This window comes from Rhopalosiphum padi, chromosome 1 (genome assembly GCF_020882245.1).
Source record: "Rhopalosiphum padi isolate XX-2018 chromosome 1, ASM2088224v1, whole genome shotgun sequence".
Classification (NCBI taxonomy): domain Eukaryota; kingdom Metazoa; phylum Arthropoda; class Insecta; order Hemiptera; family Aphididae; genus Rhopalosiphum; species Rhopalosiphum padi.
The window spans coordinates 1,554,812-1,576,084 of NC_083597.1; the positions used below are offsets into that span (position 1 = coordinate 1,554,812).

Below are 21,273 nucleotides of genomic sequence, written 5' to 3' on the forward strand. Positions count from 1 at the left end.
TCATTACGTATTGTTATCATTATATTTAAAACTTTTCAAGATTTAAAATTATTAATTCAACAATGTTATGATAATAATTAATAAATAATAAATATTAATGTGTAATTAAACCATAATATACCTACCTAGTACTAGGTATTTATTTTTTAATTTTGAAAAATTTTCATTCTAATACATATTTTTAAAATATATTAATTACCTAATAAAGATCATTTTATACTGTGCAGTTAGTATTACCCATAAGCATATTTTAGTGCAGATTAAAATATATCTATTGGTTAAATAAGAGTTTAATTTTGTTTCTTTTCTGACCTTAATTGTTTTTGCTAAAAAATTTTATTCTGATTGCTGTGTATAATGTCATCAGTAAAGGAAGTTTTCAAAGTTAGTTTTCAACTTTTGGCTCAACAAACAGATAATGGTAAGAAAATTAGGATCAGTGTAATTACTAATTAACATACCTACATATTATAGTATTATGTTACAATTGTATAAATATTATCAATAGTACTACTATTATTTATAAATTATAATAAATGGTATTATTAATAACGAGAAGTGGAATATTAATTAAATTATTAAACATCTTAACAATTTCACTTTTTGATAAAAACAGTATATATATATATATATATTTATATATTATAATATATATTTCATTACTTAGATCTTTTAATGTGCCTATTTATTAATAATGTATATTGTTTATGTAGATAAACTTATAATTTTATTTTAATAATTACTAAAATTAATTATATATAGTTATCAAGGATTTCTTGAGGCTCACCAAAGATTTTATGGACAATGGACCTAATTTCAGTCTTTATAACAAAGCTGCAGGTATTTTATATTGTATTAATTATTTATATTATTTGTCTAATGTCAATTGTAATACAATTTTAAGAAAAAAAATTTGATACAATCCTTTAATAAATAATATTGTTAAGTATTTATAATTTATCTAATCATTTAATTATATTAAAAAAAAAATAAACTATTTTAGTATTATACCCAGCTACTAATGATTACAATTTATAAATCTGGTCAATAAGTATCAAGTGTAACGGATTTCTAAAAAGTGCTGTAGACTCTTATAAAATCAATGATGTAATGTATATATTGTACAAAACAGTATACCAAGTTGATTGTCAAAATGGTTTGCAATAAATGTGTTGTTGATCAATTTTTTCAATTGTTAAAAATTTCACTGAGCGCAGGAATTAATGATTACATACAAAAATCAATGGCCTAAATTCAGGATTTAAATTATAAAAATTAGTAGTTATCGTTTTAATATTTTTAGTTATTTAAACAAGTACATATAATTAGACAATTTTAGATTTTAATTTATTATGCAGTAATTGAGATAATAAATAGTAAACAACTGTTTAAAGTTATAAATTCACTTTTTATAAGTTAATAAAATATAGTACCTATTACAAATTACAATATCATAATATTGTACTACAAAAGTAATATATTATGTATTATTTAAAATTGATGAAATAATTATATTTTATTTTATCTTATTAAATATAAGTATTATAAAAATATATTTTATTAAAGAAAAGTTGCAGATTGACGAAGACAAAATTATATCAATCGTAAAAAGTATATGTCTCATGTGTGTGCAAAGCTGTAAACATAAAGTAAGTTAACTGAATAATTTAATTTGAGTATTTAACTGTTGTATAATAATAATTATTGGTTTTATAGCTAACTGATATGGAAATAAAAGAATCACTGACAGAATATGGTTTTAATGATACAAAATTAGAAATGATTATATTATTTTATGAAAATCAAAAACCCCATTTACTAGATATTTTATCATCTAGTGCATTTGTATTTCCACACTTCAAAGAACTAGAGTGGCGATATGAAACTGATGTAAGTTGTTAAAATTAAGTAAATAGAAATATAATTATTAATTACCGTGACAGGCAATTTATTTTTATTTTATTAACTAAAAAAGACTGATTTCTAACATGATAATAGTAACTACACAATTTTTTAACATCAATATTCTCTCTATTAAACATTTTTTCAAGAAACCTACTTGTTAAAAATAAATACTTATAACTATAAAATATGCTGAGCAAATTTTTCTTGGTATTAAAGATCAAATATAAGACTTTAAAAACTCAAAATACATTTAAAATTAAGTTTTGATAAAATTTGATAGATTGAATTATATTTTAGCTTAATTTTTGCATAAGGATAACAAAAAATTATTCAAATTTCAATGACTTTGTGTAGTTTTATGCACTATTGCATTCTCTATTTTTATGTGCAGGGTGTTTAATTATACGTTTAATTTTTGCTTAAGTACTAGGACTATAAATTTAATGTACTAAAAAATCTTCAAAAAATGCATTTAAATCTCAAAAAAATTAATTAAAAATCAAAATTTAGATTGTACAATTTTTTTTTATAGATAAAACTATAATTTTAATTATTTTAATAAGATTAACAAAAACTAAAAACTAATTCATAAAATGCTTTAATTGACAAAAATTATCAAAAAAATATAATACAAAGGAAAAAGCCAAGAAGACCCACAAATTGTAAAAAAATGCATAGTAAAAGTTTCAAAATTAAATTTATTGGTGCATAATCCAAACTTGATGTTCTGCAATAAGCTGAAAAGAAGTTTCCTACAAATTTTCAGCCCTAGTTTTAACAAATTTAAAATGATTATAATTCTGATTACTACAGACTTTAGTATAAAATAAATAAATAAATATATTTTTTTGTTAATTATTATTATTTTACATAGAAAATTATGAAAACTGCTACTTATTTTTATGAGTTCTATAATTTCTTGCTATAGATTTAACTTTACTTCCTATGGTATATTCGGTATTTTTTTATCTTTATTATAATAAAATTAATTTACATTAGCTAAAATAAGATCCAGTAGACAAAAACTATAACTAATCTACCACTAATAATATTATCTACTAAAAGCACATTAATACATTTTGTAAATTATTATAATGAAATAGTATGTAGATTAAAATACTTACTTCAAATTGAATTTATAATAATATATTAATGAATTCTATGTTGAGTAAATTTTACAATGAATACTAAATAGATTAAATAAATCTGTTAACATTCAAAAATTGAAATATTATTTAGTATTTAAATAGGTCTATATTTAAAAACCTTTAAGTGGTATATTTATATATATATATATAATATTTTGAAAGCATAATAATTTAGGAATAAATAATTATATAGATGCAACTAATCATAATATATTATGTATACAGATGGGATCAAGATCTTTATTACATCAAACAGTACCAGTTGTTACATTGAAATTAGATTTAGAAAAAAAAAATATTTTCGAATCATTATTCCTGCAAACAGATCCATTAAACTTGGTTCACATCAAAGATACACTAGAGGCTGCTTTGAAACAGAACCAATCCCAATGGATACGGAAAATACGTAGAAAATTGAAATGAAGGTATAATTTTTATAAACAATATAAATGACTGATAGTTTGATTAAACATATTCCATGAGATTAAGTTAGTTCGATTCTTAGACTTTATCTTCGGATACAGTTGTTTGAGCAGAAGAAACTGATTTTGAATCGCTCCTTTCATCTTCTAATTTTCCACATACTAGACATGGGAACTTCTTATCTAATGCCAATCTATATTTTGGATGACTAAAATAATAATAATTATAATAAGCAAAATTTGTTGATATACCAATAATTTAATCAATACCCACCTAATTGCATATACTATTGGATTGTATACTGCATTTGCTTTAGCAAAGACTGATCCCCAGATTGAAAATAATGGATCAATTGTCATGAATTGAAATATTCCAGCAAAGTTGATAACCATGTATGGTGTCCAAGCCATGAACCATAATGATATTGTCATTAAAGCCACTTTAGCCAGCTTAAATTCTGCACTAGTATTGCTTTGGTCTCCGGATCTTAGGGAAGAAACATTCATTTTTTTTGCTTGTTCCCTCATAGATTTCTCATGTGATGCTACTGCCTATTTCAAAAATTATTTTAGATTAATATAATAATTGATTTTACAATGATGTGTATTTTTTGTGTCTGTGTATCTATGATGAGTAGTATTAGTTTTCAAATAATTATATTTAGTTTGTACTTTAAAAAAGGACATAATTAAAAAATTACCAATATTTTTCAAAATAATCATGAGAAACATTAAAATAAAAACAAAAATTTTCAGGCAAATCCAACTTTTGACAAAATTTGGTTTTTTGGTGTAATTCAAAAACTAATAACCATAAAAACTTTAAATTTTCATTAAATGTTTACATAATCATTTTCTATACATAATTCAAAACATGTTGACTCTTTATAAGCTATTTATAGACAATTTATAAAATGTTAAAAATGCCGATAAAAAATCTTGAAAATGTGATACAGTTTATGTGAAACTATATGTTAATTCAAAGTGCCATTATAAATAATTAATTTCCTAATTAAAAAAATTACAAAAGTTCATAGTGACAATTTTTTTTTTTTTTTTATAAGTATTTAAAGTTAGAATTTTGATAAAATTTGTTAAAATCTCAAAATTCATAAACAATATTTTGTTTATACCTTAGATTAGAAAATTTAATACTAGTTTCTTGATATGTTTTTCAATGAATATTTAAAAAAAAATTACCGAAAAGTCAAATTAGTTTTTTATGACCGTTTGAAGTTCAAGTTTTAACGACATTGGGTATTAACCCAATAACTACAACTAGAGATAAAAACTATTTTACTTAAAAGGATTTTAGTTTTTGTGGTAATAAAAATAACCGTTATATACTTAAAAATTTGTATCAAATGTTTATATTATAATTTTCTTTGCGTGGTATAATTTACATTTTTTTTTATAAATAATGTCAAAAAAAATAAATTTACGGGTCAAAATTCTTAAAAATATAATACAAAATGCCATAAACTTTGTTCTTATATCTGCATAAAATGATTAACAATACATATTATGCACAATTTTTTTTATTTGCATTTAAACTAATTTTAAAGTTAATATTTTTCAAAATTAAGGAAATTACAAATTACAAGTATTTTTATAAAAAAAAATTATAAAATCTTGTTTTTATCTTAGCTAAGGTTTGAAATTGTAGTATAATAATTTTCATAAAACATAAGTATCTCATACTTGAACTAAAATTATACAAATACTATTATTTTTTTTATAGATGTGGGGACTTAAACTTTTACGTATATTATATAAATATTAATCTTAGTTTACGCAACGACATTTTTGATTTATTTTAAGATATTGTATATTACCTAACATATTTTACTGTTTTACATAATTATAGAAAGATATTATTAAATGTTGTATTAGTTTATAATATAATATGGTATAAATATATATGATTATAATATAATTTAATACTAATAATATAATTAATGCATTATTTTCGGAAAAATATAATGATTTAGGCTTATAGATCGTCTCCTCTCAGAATCGTTTTTCATTTACAATAATATATCATTGAATTAAAATTTAACACACCCATAACAGTAACTCGATTCCTAATGTACAGCAGAGTGGTGCCCATTTACCTACCTTTTTAATTTTTTTTTCTTTTACAGTTTTTAAAACTTACCTTCACAATAAAATAATATGCATAGATGATGACAAGCAATGGTAAATAGTATGCGAAAATTGCGTATACTAATACATAACTACGACTATGCCATGTCAGAGTTAAATAATCAGTGCCACAGGCTGTCATGTTTGCTTCTGGTACATATCTACAAGACACATAAATTTAAATTATCATTTAATTCAATTTTTTTCCATGTATTATTATTTTTTTTTAATTTACCGGCTCCATCCAAAAAAAGGGGTTAAAGTCCAGAAAAGTCCATGCAGATATATACAAAATATTTGTAATAGCGCTAACTTGGTTGTCATAGGTTTTGCAGATAATCCCTTAAACATGCAAATTGTATTTTTTATGAGAGTTCACTCAATAAATGATTTTATATAATATCTAAATGTTTTTTTTTTTTACCTTAACTATTACGTTATAACGATCTAAAGCTATAAAAACCATTGTCCATATTGATGTAACCCCAAATAATGATCCAAACATAGCATACAACTCGCAAGCAAAAGGTCCTTTAACATAATTTTCGTAATTAATTGAAAATATAAGATAACGAAATGTATATAGTACCAAACATCCACGTCTCGTAAAAACAATTCCAAACCATTGCCGGACACATGGTGAACATCAAACAGAAATCGGAAAATGCCAAGTTAACTATCAGTAAGTTTGATGGCGTTCTAAGATTTTTTGTACAGGTAAATATATATATCACCATTCCATTACCCACGACCGATAATATGCCCAAGAAGAATATAGTAACACCTAACCATTTGTACCACATTGATTCCATTGGTGGAAATTGATACCTTTGAAATATGGGTACGTTTTAAAATTAAAATTATTTATTGTTATAATATTTTATGGTTCTTACCAAGAAGGATCAACCAGATGCATCATATCTGATGGAACTCGGTCAACCACAGTTTCATTTCCAAAACCTCCTTCAGCCACCCAGTTCGATTCTTGCCGTTCATAATGAGATCCGATTTTATCTAGCATTCTGTAATACCAACCCAAATAACTAGTAGGTACTAACTGTTTATAAATATAATATTTAAATTTAGATTACCTAATGCACACTTACTTTGCAAATGTAGGTATACTTAAAAAATTTATTGAATAAATATTTTTGGCGTTTGTGCTAAGAATTCAAGAAGTTTAACAAAAGTTTAAACTGTTTAAAGCCATTTATGTCTAACACGACTCTATCATCGGTACTCCAGTAGAATATGACCATTGAATTGACAGTTAGATATTGAAGTAGTACTGTCGACTGCCGTATATTCTCCGAGGGCTCGTCCAAGAAAGGACTGTAACTTTCTTACACTTCAGTTGTTCCTTTTTAAATAAGAGCCTAGAATTGAAACCCTACCGATGCCATCTTCTACCTGTCTTAAGGGTGTAGTACACTTTTAAATAGATTATTCTTAATGCTGATACCAAGGTTGAGGTTTATTGTAGGGTTTTACTGAACGACTTTGGACGTTATGTAAATTTCTTATCCCGTGAAATAAGTATTATTAAATTAAGTTCCGAACGTCTCAAAAATAATACCTTTTCACAATACAATAAATATATTTTTGTTAATTTACTAATAATTAGGGATGCGTATAAAAATATAAAACCAATATTCTATCCAGTCATATGTTATTCTGAATATTTAATTAAATAATTATTGAATCTTGATATCTGTACCTATACGGCAATACCCTTTATTATAAATTAAAAATTATATAATTCCCTATTAACTTATTTTTGTTATTGTTGGAAGGCTGTTTGAAAGTTCTTTAACCTATTGTTAAATATTTTTAATTAATATAATAAAAGGTATCCCTATACTAGCACCGTCTATAAAACAAGCAGCTAGCAGACATATTTGATACTATATTTACTATTTATATAATTGTATTACCTATATAGCGTATAGTATATACCATAAACAATACAAATTTCCTGTGTTTGAATTAAAAATGAAAACAATATTTAGATTACCTACTGTTTAAAAACTAAATTTTATTTTTTTCTTCACACACGGAATATAGGTATGGTAAATTTTAAAAACTATTCTTATGAGAAGCCTTATTAGTACCTATTATGACTTATGAATATTAAAACAAAACATTGGGTTGTGTAGGTGGATAGATATGTCTACGTAGACCTTAGATAATTTTTTTTATTTAAAACATTTTTTTCTTAGTAGTAGGTATACTAATGAATACATAGGTTTTTTTTTAATTTCAATTTTTAGCCGAATACTAAATGTATTACCTATGTACCGAAAAAATGTTACGTAATAACTAATAATAAATAATAAAATTGTTGGAAGGAGAAAAGCAGAGAAGGAGCTTATTGGTCTCGCCTTTAACACTGTTTATATTTAAGCAAGTTATTACATATTTACAGACGCTATACATAATATTTATGAAATAGGTATAATTTAAATGTTACATAGGTAGGCACTAAAATGAATAAATAATATTATTTAACTTATAACTTCTAATTATTAATATTGCTAATAAAAGAAACTTTAAAATGTTTTGTACTTCTTCAGTATTTTTAATATATTACATTTTTAAATGTTAAACCTTAAACACAAATTATAGTTACTAAACGAATTTGAGCTTTATTTTCGTTTGTTAATGTACCTTCACGTTTTCTATTTGATGAAAATTGCTAGAAATCTTATAATTAGTTAAATTCCCCTTGATCAAATTATAATTCTTAAATTTAAGCTACAAATATCATTGGTACGAACTACGAAGACACGACGAGTTATTTAATATAATAATATCTAGTTTTTGAAACCATATAATTTTAACATTCTAGCTAGTACTAATAGTACCAAGGCGCCCGCAGTGAAAATTTGACGTGTTTTACGCCCTAATTTTGAACTTGCCATTCGTGATTAATTAGTTCTTATTTTATATTAATAAACTAGTGGCCCGTGAAACTCGGTGAAAGTGAGTACCCTAGGACGGAACCATGACTTGGGAGAAATTCTAGTTATCCATAACTACAAGACTAACTGAAAAAATAGGGGTTCAAGCATCACTATTTATTTCATTGAAATTGTTCCCCTGCTTGCCGCTTACATGATTAGACAACCTTTTTGATAAGTACTGTTATATATGTATATTTTTATACAAGTTTATAGTTTAAAATCCAAAACAATATAACTTTAAAATTATGTCCCGTTTTTCTAATTGTCATTAGTAATATTTACTTACTATATTTATTAAATTTGTATTTTAAAATTTGAACTTATGGAAGAAGGTGTATACAGTGGTCAGTGATTGACAGATGACATACTCTGTAATCTGTACCAGTGTACCACAGAGTCTGTAGCTACTGTAATATTCGATTCAAATATTTTCTATTAATGTTTGTACTTATAAGTATACTTATTATATACTATTAGTATACTAATTTGTGATTACCACAAAAAAAATTAAAATTACATCTAATCACTTATAAATTAAATGGACATTTTACCCCCGATACTTTTATGTAGATATTCCCCCCCACCATTTTTTCAAGTTCATACTATTTAATATGAAATTATTTTTTTTTTTTAAATATAAAAATATAAAAAATTGCTTTTAAATTAATAAATAAGTAAATTCATATAACAGGTTGCTAAAATATTGTCTGCATAAGATATAATTAATAATTAATAAAAATGGCTAAAAATGATAGGTACATTTTGTAAAAAAACATTTGATCTGATTAAAATTAAAAATTAGATATTATTTTATGTAATATAAAATTATTAAATAGTAAATTTAAAAATATTTTTGGGTAAATATCTGCATCAAAAATAGTCGAGAGGAAAATGTTCTATTATACCAAAAATGTTTGAGTGGGGGGAGATGTTCGCGATTCACTTTTAACTAGCCCATAATATTTTGAGTAAGTAACCGACATTTTTCGATAGCTTGTCAGCCAAATTTGGGCCTGGGGCTGTATAACACGAACATGTTCAGTGAGGTGGATTCAGATTTTTGATTACCTTCGTAAAAATTAAATAAAAATAAAAATATAAAAATATAACTAAATTACAAAAAAAAAAATGCATATTTTATATCAGTAGATACCGCGAATTAAAGTATAGTAATAAATATTAATTCGTGCGGTTTGTACCTATTTATTCCATTTGATAAATTCGTTGCAAATATTTATATTTGATTATCCAATGATACTAATAATATAATATTCAGGAACTATTTTCAGCTTTTTTTATTGCTGAAGGCCATTTATAATAATTTAGTTTTTAAGTTAGTATGGCTGTATGAGTCATTATTCATTACTCATTAATCATTATTCATATAGGCATTGTTGGTTAGTGATCTACAAAACAATGGTACATAGTCGCATAGATATTGTATAAGTATTAGGTATGTCATTTTAAACCTTAGTCATCAGTGCGCTACTGTGGTTATATATTATTAAGATAAATGAGTCAAGATATATACAAATAAGATAAATTCTTTTAAATCCATTAATGAGATAGTAAGTACCAACCTCAATAGGTTGTGGTAATTGCATTATTATTTATATTATACCTAATATACTATACTTACATAGGTACCTTTAAATACTAATATTTTGACTTGTTTTTCTCAACAAAAAAAAAAACTGCAATTTTATATAATTTTAAACATCATTGAATCCAGTAACTTATACACAAAAATTATCGTACGTAGTAACAGCTGACCAAAATATTCCATTTCGTAATTACCTATACTGATTATTATATTATATAGATTCTAAGCGCGAATGTATATTGTTTTGTAGGTATCTGACGACACTTTTAGACAAAAAAATTGTTTCAATATTCAACACTGTTGAAGATAGTTTTGCTAGACAATTTTATTTATTTGGTACATTGCACCGTTATAATTGAGAAAAACTAACGGTGGAAAAACGGGAATATTTATAAACACTAGATTTTGTAAGAATGCTATTGAATAAAACAGAAAATTTCTGGATTATTTAATTCGATTCTAATTTGTATTATTGATAATATAATATGATTAGTTTATAATAGTTAGAAATTAAATTAATTTTTATTATTATTACTTGAGCTGAGTTATACAATTTAAACATTTAACTTTACAAAAAATTACGAAGTTTTTTGATTTATTACGATAATTGTTGCTATATTTCTTTCCTTGGAAATATCAATAACAATAATGTAAATTTGATTGTAGAAACCATCTGAAGAAAATTATGAGCAATAGCAAACATAATATGTACGATGTACCTATATTAAATTTCACTTAGAGTTTGCCTTAATAGTTTTCACGTGTAATATTACATTAGTTATGCTTACTCTCTTAGAAATATAATAAATCATGAATTATGATCCACCCGTTTTCTTCACGCTTATTTCTCTTATACAATAATTTACTATTAAATTAAAATTTAACACATCCATTAGGTACACTATTACAGTGACACCTATTAAGTGACGAGGCACACTCATAAGTCATAACTATTACTATCAATCAACGGTTCATAACTTTTTTAGCCAGCGGATCCCTTTTGTTGAGCCAAACTTAGGTATGGTGGCATGGTGATCTTCTATTATGAATACTATAAGGATCGTGATAAAAATGTACACTAATTCTCATTAATAACCAATTAGGTATCATAGACGTGTGTTATTTATCCACCAGTTGATAATGTATCATAATACAATGCGTGCTAAGTAATTTTATACATAAAACAATTGTTTGTCTTTTCAATTACGATAAATCGTAAATCATTTTGATGTCTATAAAATTAATGCGTGTAGAACAGGTTGAGAACCACTGTTATACATAAAAACGAATTCACAATATTTTTTTTAATTTTTAAAATCATTATATTTTAAAGCAATTGTCAAAGATACAATACATACTTCTGAATAGATGGTTCAATTTTATTTCTCAGCTTTTACATAGAATTAAAGTGAAGTGTTTTTAATTTTTATTATGATAAGAAAAAAACTACTGTAAAAATATAATAATATATACTTATAATATACCCACTAAACATAAATCGGACCTTTATAATATATAATATATATATTATATAGTATTATGTACCCATTACTTTGTTGATTAAACAGCATTTATCCATTTATAACTATATAGTACCTAGCCACTCATAAAAATTATAAAAAAACAAATATTATACTAACAATAATTATAAAAGCATACTAAACTTAAATTATAGGTAATTAATGTTCTTACTCATAAATTGTTTTTACAAGGATGCGAAATATTGGAAATTTAATAATAATTTGATAATTTAATTGAAGTAGGTATTGGTAATTGGTAGGTGCATGTAGGTAAATTATTGAAATTTGCATTTGAAGAGCAGGTACCTACCTATTTATATTTTAGTATTTTCTATTTTTCTAACTTAATTTTGTTTTCTTATATATTAAAAAATTATAACCATAAGTAGTGAAAAATCATTTAATAAATCAATCTACCTTTACACAAATGTACTATCGTCTATACTATTTTATGATAATTAAAAATATAATTTTTTAACACACAAGTTAACCACATTTAGAGTGAAATATATTTTGATTGAATAAACAAAGAATAAACACCACATTAACTACATATTTACCAACCGTACATAAAACATAATAATGAATAGTGATATCATATTTTATGGATTTCTGGAATGATGTAACACTCTAACTTACGAATTTGCATTAGATAATTATTTTTAAATATCCATTAGTCCATTACCAACTCATATTTAAAAATACGTATAAATGTTATTTTTGCGAGGGGTTTTGGTATAAATATTGATTAAAGATATTTTTATTTTCAATTTATTCGTATCCAATAACATCATGTAAAACAATGCCACTAAACTTATATAAAAGCTACAGCATTGATGAAATAAATATAATGTGTTAGTAATGAGCAACGTATCTAATCTTATTAGCATTACAACAAACACTTGAGATTACAGATAAATCTACATATTCCACTCGGTCGTGTACTTGTTTTCGTGCGCACGAAATTCTGCATATGTCATTATTGTAGTGACAGTGATTAGGTATTTGTTGTTCATAAGTGAAGCTCAAAGTTGTGAAATTGTATCTTTAGAAGAACTATAAAAATGCTTGGTAAGTAAATCACTTAATCATTGTACATAATATGAAATTTTTTTGTCAGAATCACTGTTATACGATCTGTTCCTTTTAGGTATATCGTATATAGGTACTTGGTAGTTGGTGCCTACTTGAAATTTCATATATTTTACCAAATATTTTTAATAAAACATTGTAACTATTTCTATATTTTATTATCTATATACTTTAGTATATAGGCTAGGTATACCGGCGGTTATGGTTATAGGTAATACGCCTATAACTTGTACAACGATGACATAAGATATTATATTATTATAATTTTACTGCATTTAGTATACCTAGTACCTATTAATTAAAGATGCATTTTTCAGCTATAGGTAATAGTAATTTTATTCCAAATAGTCATTTAGAGATATAATAAATATAAAATGTTGACATTTTCTACCGTCCGGATCGTTATTTTGGACTTAGTTACCGTTTAGATTGATATAAAAATATGAATTATAAAAAATATTAATTATCATATTTCAGTGTTTCCCAACCTGGGGGCGTGTACACACTGTACACATTGCTAGGGGGTACAAGCTGTTATCATGAAGTAAAATTTGTATTTATTTGATTACATTTTATATACGTGTATTCAATTTTTTTCAATTTATACAAGGAGGCGCGAGACTTTTGAGTCTTTACGCCAAAGTAGGCGTAGAATTAGGCGTAGGTTAGGAACCACGATAGTTTATAATTAAAAAATTCTAATTTATGAAAATATTTAATGAATGAATAAAAATACAATTAAAAATTAATTCGATTTATTATACATTTTCATAACTTCATAAGTATTACATAATAGAACTGGACATCGTGACAATAATTGTGCACATACGCTTTTATTGTTGGAATTTTAATTAAAATAAAAAAATGTATAGATTTCTGGTATAGAAAATGCGACAATATGCAAGTCTGTAGCGAGTAGTGGTAACTAGGTTATTTAATTTATTCTGTGATTATACTACAAAATTCATCTTATATTTCATAGATAAATATGTCAAACCGATTCATGCACATATGTGTAGTTTGACTAGATTGACAATAATTTTTAACATTAATATGTATAATACATATCGATAATTCGAATCTCGACTCGAATAACTTGGCAATTCGAATTTTTTTTTATTCCCCTAGAAATATAAATTCGAATTAGATATCTCGAACAATACATATCTTGAAGCGAATTTTTATCTCTCTTCAACTTCGAATTATCGTGACTCGACTGTATTATAAAATATAACATAATACAAAAAAAGGACAATAAATTGGTAATCGCTCTAATAATAGATGTAAAGTACCTCGTCATTGAGTAAGCTATACTGTACCTAATTAATATGTTAAATTTGAATTCAATAACCAATATATAATGCATACGAAAAACGATTCTGGGCGAAAACACGCGGTCTGTCAACTATCAGCCTATATTACCTAGTATATTTTATTAATTTTTATTTATTTATATACCTAGGTACTGGTATTTACTTGCTTTCCGTATTCCCAACTTCGACTAGGTTAAAATTAATCTATCTTTCTATCGGTTTCCATTTTGTTTCAACTAAAAAATTTAATACAAACACAATAACAATAATTAATTTATTGACTTTCTGCTTATATTATTCAAGACATATTTCTTAAATAAACACAAAAAACTGGGGACAGAATCAACGATGAATGCTTAAAAGCCGGCATAAATCCAATATCGTTATTTGGATTGGTATTCGCCTGTATGTGTTTAAATCAGAAATATATTCAGAATTAAGAAAAAAATCATGATTACAAGTCATTAAAGTAATCGATTTTAAGATTTGCTTTTTAAAAAAAATACTTTAATAGATATTATTTTATTATCTTCTGTGGCTCACTTTACTATAAGTAATCTCAAATGTATTTGATTCATTAACGCATTCGATTACTCATAACTAATATTAAGTTGGACGAAGTTTTTTATGGTTTGTATAAAAAAGATTTAGGTGACCCTATATCGGAGCCTCTATTCTACTACTTGTATGTATTGTATGAACAAGCAATAATCTTTAATAGTAAAATTAATACATATAGTAGATATTAGTAGATATAATTTCAAAGTTATTTAAGGCTGGTTAAAAAAAATTTAAATCACAAAATAGTATAAGAAAACTTAATATTGTGGAAGAAATATTATGTAAAATGTAATTCTACATCTACAGAATTTTTATTATTTTAAATACATAAGTTTAACATATATATAGTATAAATATTATATACTTAATTTTAACAATACAATAATATATATTTTACTTTATAATACCATACTTAAACGTTATACATACATTCGTTTTATTTTTAATTATGTAAAACATTATTATTTTTCGTATTTACTGTGTATTTTTAATAGTTGGTTACCCCTTTGATCCCAAATACTTTAAATAATTGATACTCTAGGTACTGTAATTACAAATAAATTATAATATAATCTATAATCTATGACAACCATTTATATAAACAAAAAATATTCAATTTTTATGAACCACAACTAAATTCGTATTTGAACCACCCATACCAACCTATATTATGGTTAACAAATAAGCTATAAACACCCTCTTAGTCCCAAGGATTTTGCTTGGGTATTGACTTACTTTTATTAAAAACTGTTAAGTAGTTTTAAGTCCATAAAGGGCCAAAAAGAAACATAAATACATATACGATATTATATAGATATTACAACTGTAATCCTTTATTTTACTATTATTGTTAGTAATTACGGTAAATTTAATTAATTATTTCGAAAAAATTACATTTATTTTATCATTAATAATTATAATAGGTAGTATATGGTATTTAAATCATATATTATTCTGGTACTGACTTATCATAAAACAGTATTAATAGGTTAGTAGTATAAAATATAGGCATACCTTAAAATTAATCTAAGCACATTTTGAAAATGACATTGTCTATAATAAAAGTAAAATACTAAAATATAATAATAATATTCTTAAAAGTTATAAATTACCTTGGATAATATTTTTGAATTACATATTATTACTAAAATTGTAATTCTTTGTTTAAGTACCTATCTAATTTTTATCTACAAAATAATTTGCAAATTTTCGTTATCTTGATGAATTTTGTCAAAATGTAAACTTAAAACGTTTATAAAAAATGTATACATAAATATATGAATTTCGAATGTCTATATCTATAAAAATAGCATAAGTAATAATTAAATGTGTCTGTGATATAATATACTTTTTAAATTATGACCAAAAATTTAAACAAAATTGTTTACTGATAAATTATTATTTTCACTTTATTACTTTAAAATCCAATTTAATCAAAACTTTAACTTTAAAAATATTTGACTTTTCCTTAAAAGTGCTATTTTTTGTTTACTGAATACTTTTTTGTTAATTTTTGAATAATTTTTACGAAAATAATATTTATTTATAATTTTAATAATCAGGTTACTTACTATATTATTGACAGATATAGGTGAAATTTTCATGTTTAGTAGTCAAAACCTCAAAACTATTCCGTTTATCCTTAGGTTAGAAGTAATAAAATGAACAAATATGGCGGATAAAATAATCATCGGAACATAATATAAAATCATTGTTATATTTGTCATTACTAAAATACTAACTACAAACTACCTACTACTTAGTAGCGTTTACTCTATGCCTGTAACTGCAACACACTGTATGGATATGATTATGGACTAAAAGAGTCTTTATATTGATTCATCTATATTTTTTTTTAGGATTTACAATTTAGATTTTCAAAATCATTTTTTTGACGATTTTCGATTTTGATAACCAATGATTTTACCAATGTCCGGTATGTATAAATTCTATAAAGGGATTATTTGTGAATGGCTGTACTTAGTTACTATGGTAGTATTTTTTTTATATAAAATATAATTTAGGCTTGGTAGTTATTTTTTAAAAATTATTATAGAAGTAAAAAGACAAGTATTTACTTTAATTTCCAACTACCTGTAGGTGCAATATAATATACTATGTACCTAAAATGTCTAAAATAATATATTATCTTAGACAATTAAAAACATTAATTTTTACTAGAATAATTTTACTGTTTTATTGATGTATTAATAATTAAGTATTTACATAGGTAATTAAACTAATAAAATATAATTTTAATTTAAATAGAAGAAAAAAACATATTATTTTATATCAATTTTTTGTAAAATATTTCTTTTATTCATTATTCACAGGTGGTTATGGATGGGTCCCGATGGATCAACAACACACTCTGTTATGGGTACCATGCAATTCCGGCGATCCGTTACCCAGAGGAGCCGTACACGCGGGCACGGATAAGGGCGGTGACCCGTTGTACGCGGGTCGGGCTTTTTACGAAGGTGACTTGCTGCCAGCGAAAATTAACCCGAGTCATTCGTCGGCATACGTGTGTTGGGGAGGCATGGAGCATGCCTTGAGCCACTTCGAGGTCAGATCAATTACTATTAATTTTATAATCGTTTAAAACCCGTGTTGTAAATTATATTACATATACATAGGTTGTGTATAATGTGCCATGTATATATGTATATTAGTATATAGGGTGATTATTTTTAACACTTATTATTCTATTCTTAATATTATTGTAATTTTTAAAAACAATAGAAAAAATGTGTTTAAATTTTTTTAAATGTGTTTATAATTTGTAATAGATAGGTAGATCTCTATTACTGTTATACTTCCTTTATTAATTCTAACCTTTTATTATGTTTTATAAAAATGCATGTTCTTAATCCAATATTATCATGAACATTTTGATGTAGGTAGGTAAATAGATAAATGACAAATATTAAACGAGAGTTTAATTAGTGTTATTTTTTTTTAGTTTAGTTGAGCAGTGTAAAGTGCTTATAAATAATAAACCATTAGTCCCATATTCGACAATAATAAAAAAATATCTTGTCCCAAAACATAAATAAATTTGTGTGGTAGTCAAAAAAGTAAAATACCTAAAATAGCATAAGATAAATGATTAGATTTCTTTTTAGTAATATAGTTAAGCAATAATAGTATTATATTATTAATAAGTAATAATAAAAATTTTTAAATACTAAGCTTAAATACAACTATACAAGTTAAATATAATTATCAGTAGTCTATGTTCGAGTAATTACCCTGTATAGCATACTCTGCACACTTGAGTGTTATAGTAGATACACTATAACGAAACAGAAACCGCAAAACGTCCACTTGTTAGGAGGGGCTGTATGAATGTTTGATGCCATGCGTTATTTTAATTATTTCTATACATATATTCGTATTATTATGATGGACGTACAATTTATATTATCTGCATGTGTCTAGTACTCTAGTATCTATTTGTATTATATTGTACGGTATACAGTCGGCTTACATATCGTATATCATATTATACATATTTAGCATTAGACCTTATTGTACCTAATCCCCATTCATTATAAGTATTGTAATGCAAGATTTAGATGACCTGTAATACATTATAATATATAATATATACAAACATTTTTCTATCATGTACAATATTTTTCATTCAATTAAGTGTAAGCAAACATGTTTATAGGTATGTAGGAATATTATATTTGTTCTCATGATTCTCCTCATTTTAAGCACTATTAAAGGTATACATATTAAATACTATAATACTACTGTAAGCACTGAAAAACCCGCAGATCTACAGTTTACATTGAATCACATTATTTGTACTCGTCAGTTTTTAAAATATCTGCGCATTTCAATTTTTATTTACTCATCGAAAAGTATTTTTGATAAGTATGCACATTTTTCCAACTGATTTTCTTTAAATCCGATTATATAAAAATTATTAACATATTATATTTGCAATGCATCGTGCATTACAGGATGACCTTCCATTCTATGTGGAATATGCAACCTATATATTATAAATAGTTTATTATTTACAATAATAGTTTTCAAAACTTATAAAATTAGAAAAATTGAGTTAAGATAAAATGTATTGATTAGGACAAATACAATGTATTAGTTCATATATATTATATATACATTATTTTAATTAGTTGTATTCACAACTTCTATTGTTTTAACTTAATTGAGTAGGATAATATTACATTTTAAATTTCAATCTCTTGATGTTATATTGTATACAAATATTTATTTACATTATTTATATAACATTTTCATTTTTTTTCTTACAGGTTTTATGTCATGCAAACGTGGCATGGCAAACTGCTCAAGGAAACCATATTCCACCAAACGCTATTGTTATAGGTGCAACCGTTAACGGTGAAAAACTTTACATGGGACGCACGCTTCATGACGGAACAATAACTCCTGGAAAAGTAATATTTTACTTACAAACTTTAAGCAATTAATATTTTAGCGTGACTTGTACTGAAATACCATATGCAAATTTGTAACACGAGTCGTTTGTCATTTGTTTTTAATATTAATAGTTGATTTTCATAAACAGTCCTATACATTTTTCAATACTTTTTGTATAGTCATTCAAGTACAGAAAAATAATTTTTAATATTGTTTTATTGTTTATTTATGTACAGATACATCCCAGTCATGGAACACTTTACATTCCATATAACGGAGAAGAAGTATCCGTCACTGAGTATGAAATCATGATTTACCGACCACCTATGACAATTAATTAAAAACCATAAATACAACAACATAATATTATGTGTAATATTATATAGATAATATATTATTCGTTGTTTAAAAAAATAGAATTGCATGTACTATTGAATAATTAACTCAATAAATTATATATAAGAATATATTATGTATTTATATAATTTAAAATAGTTTAATTATAGTAGGATAGGAGTGATGTCTCCATAATTCCATATGTAATTATTACTAGTTACTATACCAACAACAATGACATATTATATGTATCTAAAATCTAAATAATACGCCATTTGTGTTTTAAAATGCTCATAATTTTAATATTAATTAATTATCACAAACATTTATCCTATCGATAATTATTAAATATTATACATTTATAATTTTTAATTCTTTTGGCTATTCCTTGATGATTCTAGACTGATGATTTTGAAATATATAAAATAATTTTCAATCGTGTGTAGATATTATAGTTATTAATTTCTTCTATATAGGACCTATATTATAGGTAATTTATTATAATTTAAAATTTACGTATACCAAAAGAGTACTAAATAGTAAATTGTTATAGTCAACGACGACTGTTGTTCTTGTTCTTGACTTCATGGTTTTGGTTGTAACCTACAGATGTCGTTGTCAGTACCTATACTAGACTATTTAAAATTCTTTAAAAAAAAAAATTAGGTTTTAGAGGTACCAGTAGTATACGCTAGTGTGTAACACTACTAACACTGCATTGTATATGCGTCTTCCCAGACGACACAATTATAGTCTATCGACGATACAAACCACATAACCCATAGTAGTGCTTTTATAATAATTTAGAATTTATCACTTTTGTCTTGTTCATAAAATCTGAATAAAATTCACTTGAGAATGAATTCTGAGCTCTTTAGTGTTACACAATTAATTAATTATTGCTTAAACTAAATACAGAATAAATAATAAGTACCTATAATGCCTATATTACATTTTTTCAGTATTTCTACACTTGTTTAATTGTAATAAGACGTACAATTTAGATATTTTGAAATTGAATATACACAGAGTTATATAGATTGATTTAAAAAATCCAAATGAATATGCGTATGATAATAAAATAAGTGTTTTTTACTGTGTGTAGGAAAAAAAATAAAATGCTAGGGAATGGGAATAATGTTTTAATGAATCAGTATTATTTCTGTTCTTGTGCAGGAGGCATGAAATAACTAGTACAATATCTTATCAACACAATATACAGAGTGTAACATATAGAACTAACTTTTGGAATAACTTTTGTTCTAATTAATACTTTCATTTTTTTTTTAATTATCATTAAGAGACCCTAGCATTACATGTATAGTTTAATTTTGTTTATGTTTATTTTTAAGTACTGAAAATAAAAAAATTTAAATTTGATTTAAATTTTTTTGGTTAAATTTAAAATAGACAATTTGTGAATTTGATTATAAGAACAATTTTGATGGCAAAAAGATTTAACTAAGTCAAGTAGTTTATTATTTAGAACTTTTTTTTAATATCAATATTTTTTAATTAAATTAATTTGGAACGTAATAACTTTTTAAAAAATATGATTTTTGAGAATTTGCTGACATATTTTTGTCATACGTTTAAGTAGCATCTTTTTTTTTTTGTTCTAGTCTTTCTGTTGCCCTGTATAAAGTGCAAAACTAGACTGAAGTAAAATATCTTATTGCCAAAAACATGAATATCAAACTTTATACGTAATGGCCCGCAATAATAGGTTGAAGAAAATAAAAAATTATTTGATAATAAATAAAAATCAGTAATTTGTTGTAATAATATTCAATACTAGTTAGTGTATTTATATATGAATATAGTGTATATTATACACATATAAGTA

At 24.5% G+C, this 21,273-nt stretch overlaps 3 protein-coding genes across 7 annotated transcripts; 2 read left to right on the forward strand and 1 right to left on the reverse strand.

Moving 5' to 3' along the window:
• The first annotated feature begins 83 nt into the window (after positions 1 to 83).
• Positions 84 to 6,022, forward strand: LOC132928552 (COMM domain-containing protein 2). 3 transcript variants are annotated; one of them, XM_060993325.1, is made up of 6 exons: positions 86 to 421; positions 763 to 840; positions 1,567 to 1,649; positions 1,717 to 1,890; positions 3,279 to 3,478; positions 5,620 to 6,022. In XM_060993325.1, exons 1-5 carry the CDS (start codon positions 358 to 360, stop codon positions 3,474 to 3,476), a joined length of 597 nt encoding a protein of 198 aa, XP_060849308.1. In that variant the 5' UTR covers positions 86 to 357; the 3' UTR covers positions 3,477 to 3,478; positions 5,620 to 6,022. The 3 variants fall into 3 exon arrangements, with proteins under 3 accessions (XP_060849316.1, XP_060849308.1, XP_060849325.1); XM_060993333.1 differs by lacking the exon at positions 5,620 to 6,022 and having other exon boundaries at positions 84 to 421; positions 3,279 to 3,626; XM_060993342.1 differs by lacking the exon at positions 86 to 421 and having other exon boundaries at positions 764 to 840; positions 1,578 to 1,649.
• LOC132928543 (opsin-1-like) lies at positions 3,265 to 6,971 on the reverse strand. Of its 2 annotated transcripts, none has more exons than XM_060993312.1 (8): positions 6,712 to 6,971; positions 6,514 to 6,642; positions 6,210 to 6,448; positions 6,045 to 6,151; positions 5,856 to 5,962; positions 5,634 to 5,781; positions 3,750 to 4,027; positions 3,265 to 3,684 (listed from the first exon to the last, which is right to left on the reverse strand). In XM_060993312.1, the coding sequence occupies exons 2-8, from the start codon at positions 6,639 to 6,641 to the stop codon at positions 3,555 to 3,557; spliced, it is 1,137 nt and encodes a 378-aa protein (XP_060849295.1). In that variant the 5' UTR covers position 6,642; positions 6,712 to 6,971; the 3' UTR covers positions 3,265 to 3,554. The 2 variants fall into 2 exon arrangements, with proteins under 2 accessions (XP_060849295.1, XP_060849285.1); XM_060993302.1 differs by having other exon boundaries at positions 6,727 to 6,969.
• A 5,646-nt stretch (positions 6,972 to 12,617) lies between these two features.
• Positions 12,618 to 19,558, forward strand: LOC132917580 (natterin-3-like). 2 transcript variants are annotated; one of them, XM_060978376.1, is made up of 5 exons: positions 12,638 to 12,777; positions 16,532 to 16,608; positions 17,006 to 17,241; positions 18,965 to 19,108; positions 19,328 to 19,558. In XM_060978376.1, the coding sequence occupies exons 2-5, from the start codon at positions 16,590 to 16,592 to the stop codon at positions 19,430 to 19,432; spliced, it is 504 nt and encodes a 167-aa protein (XP_060834359.1). In that variant the 5' UTR covers positions 12,638 to 12,777; positions 16,532 to 16,589; the 3' UTR covers positions 19,433 to 19,558. The 2 variants fall into 2 exon arrangements, with proteins under 2 accessions (XP_060834360.1, XP_060834359.1); XM_060978377.1 differs by lacking the exon at positions 16,532 to 16,608 and having other exon boundaries at positions 12,618 to 12,777.
• Positions 19,559 to 21,273: the final 1,715 nt, after the last annotated feature.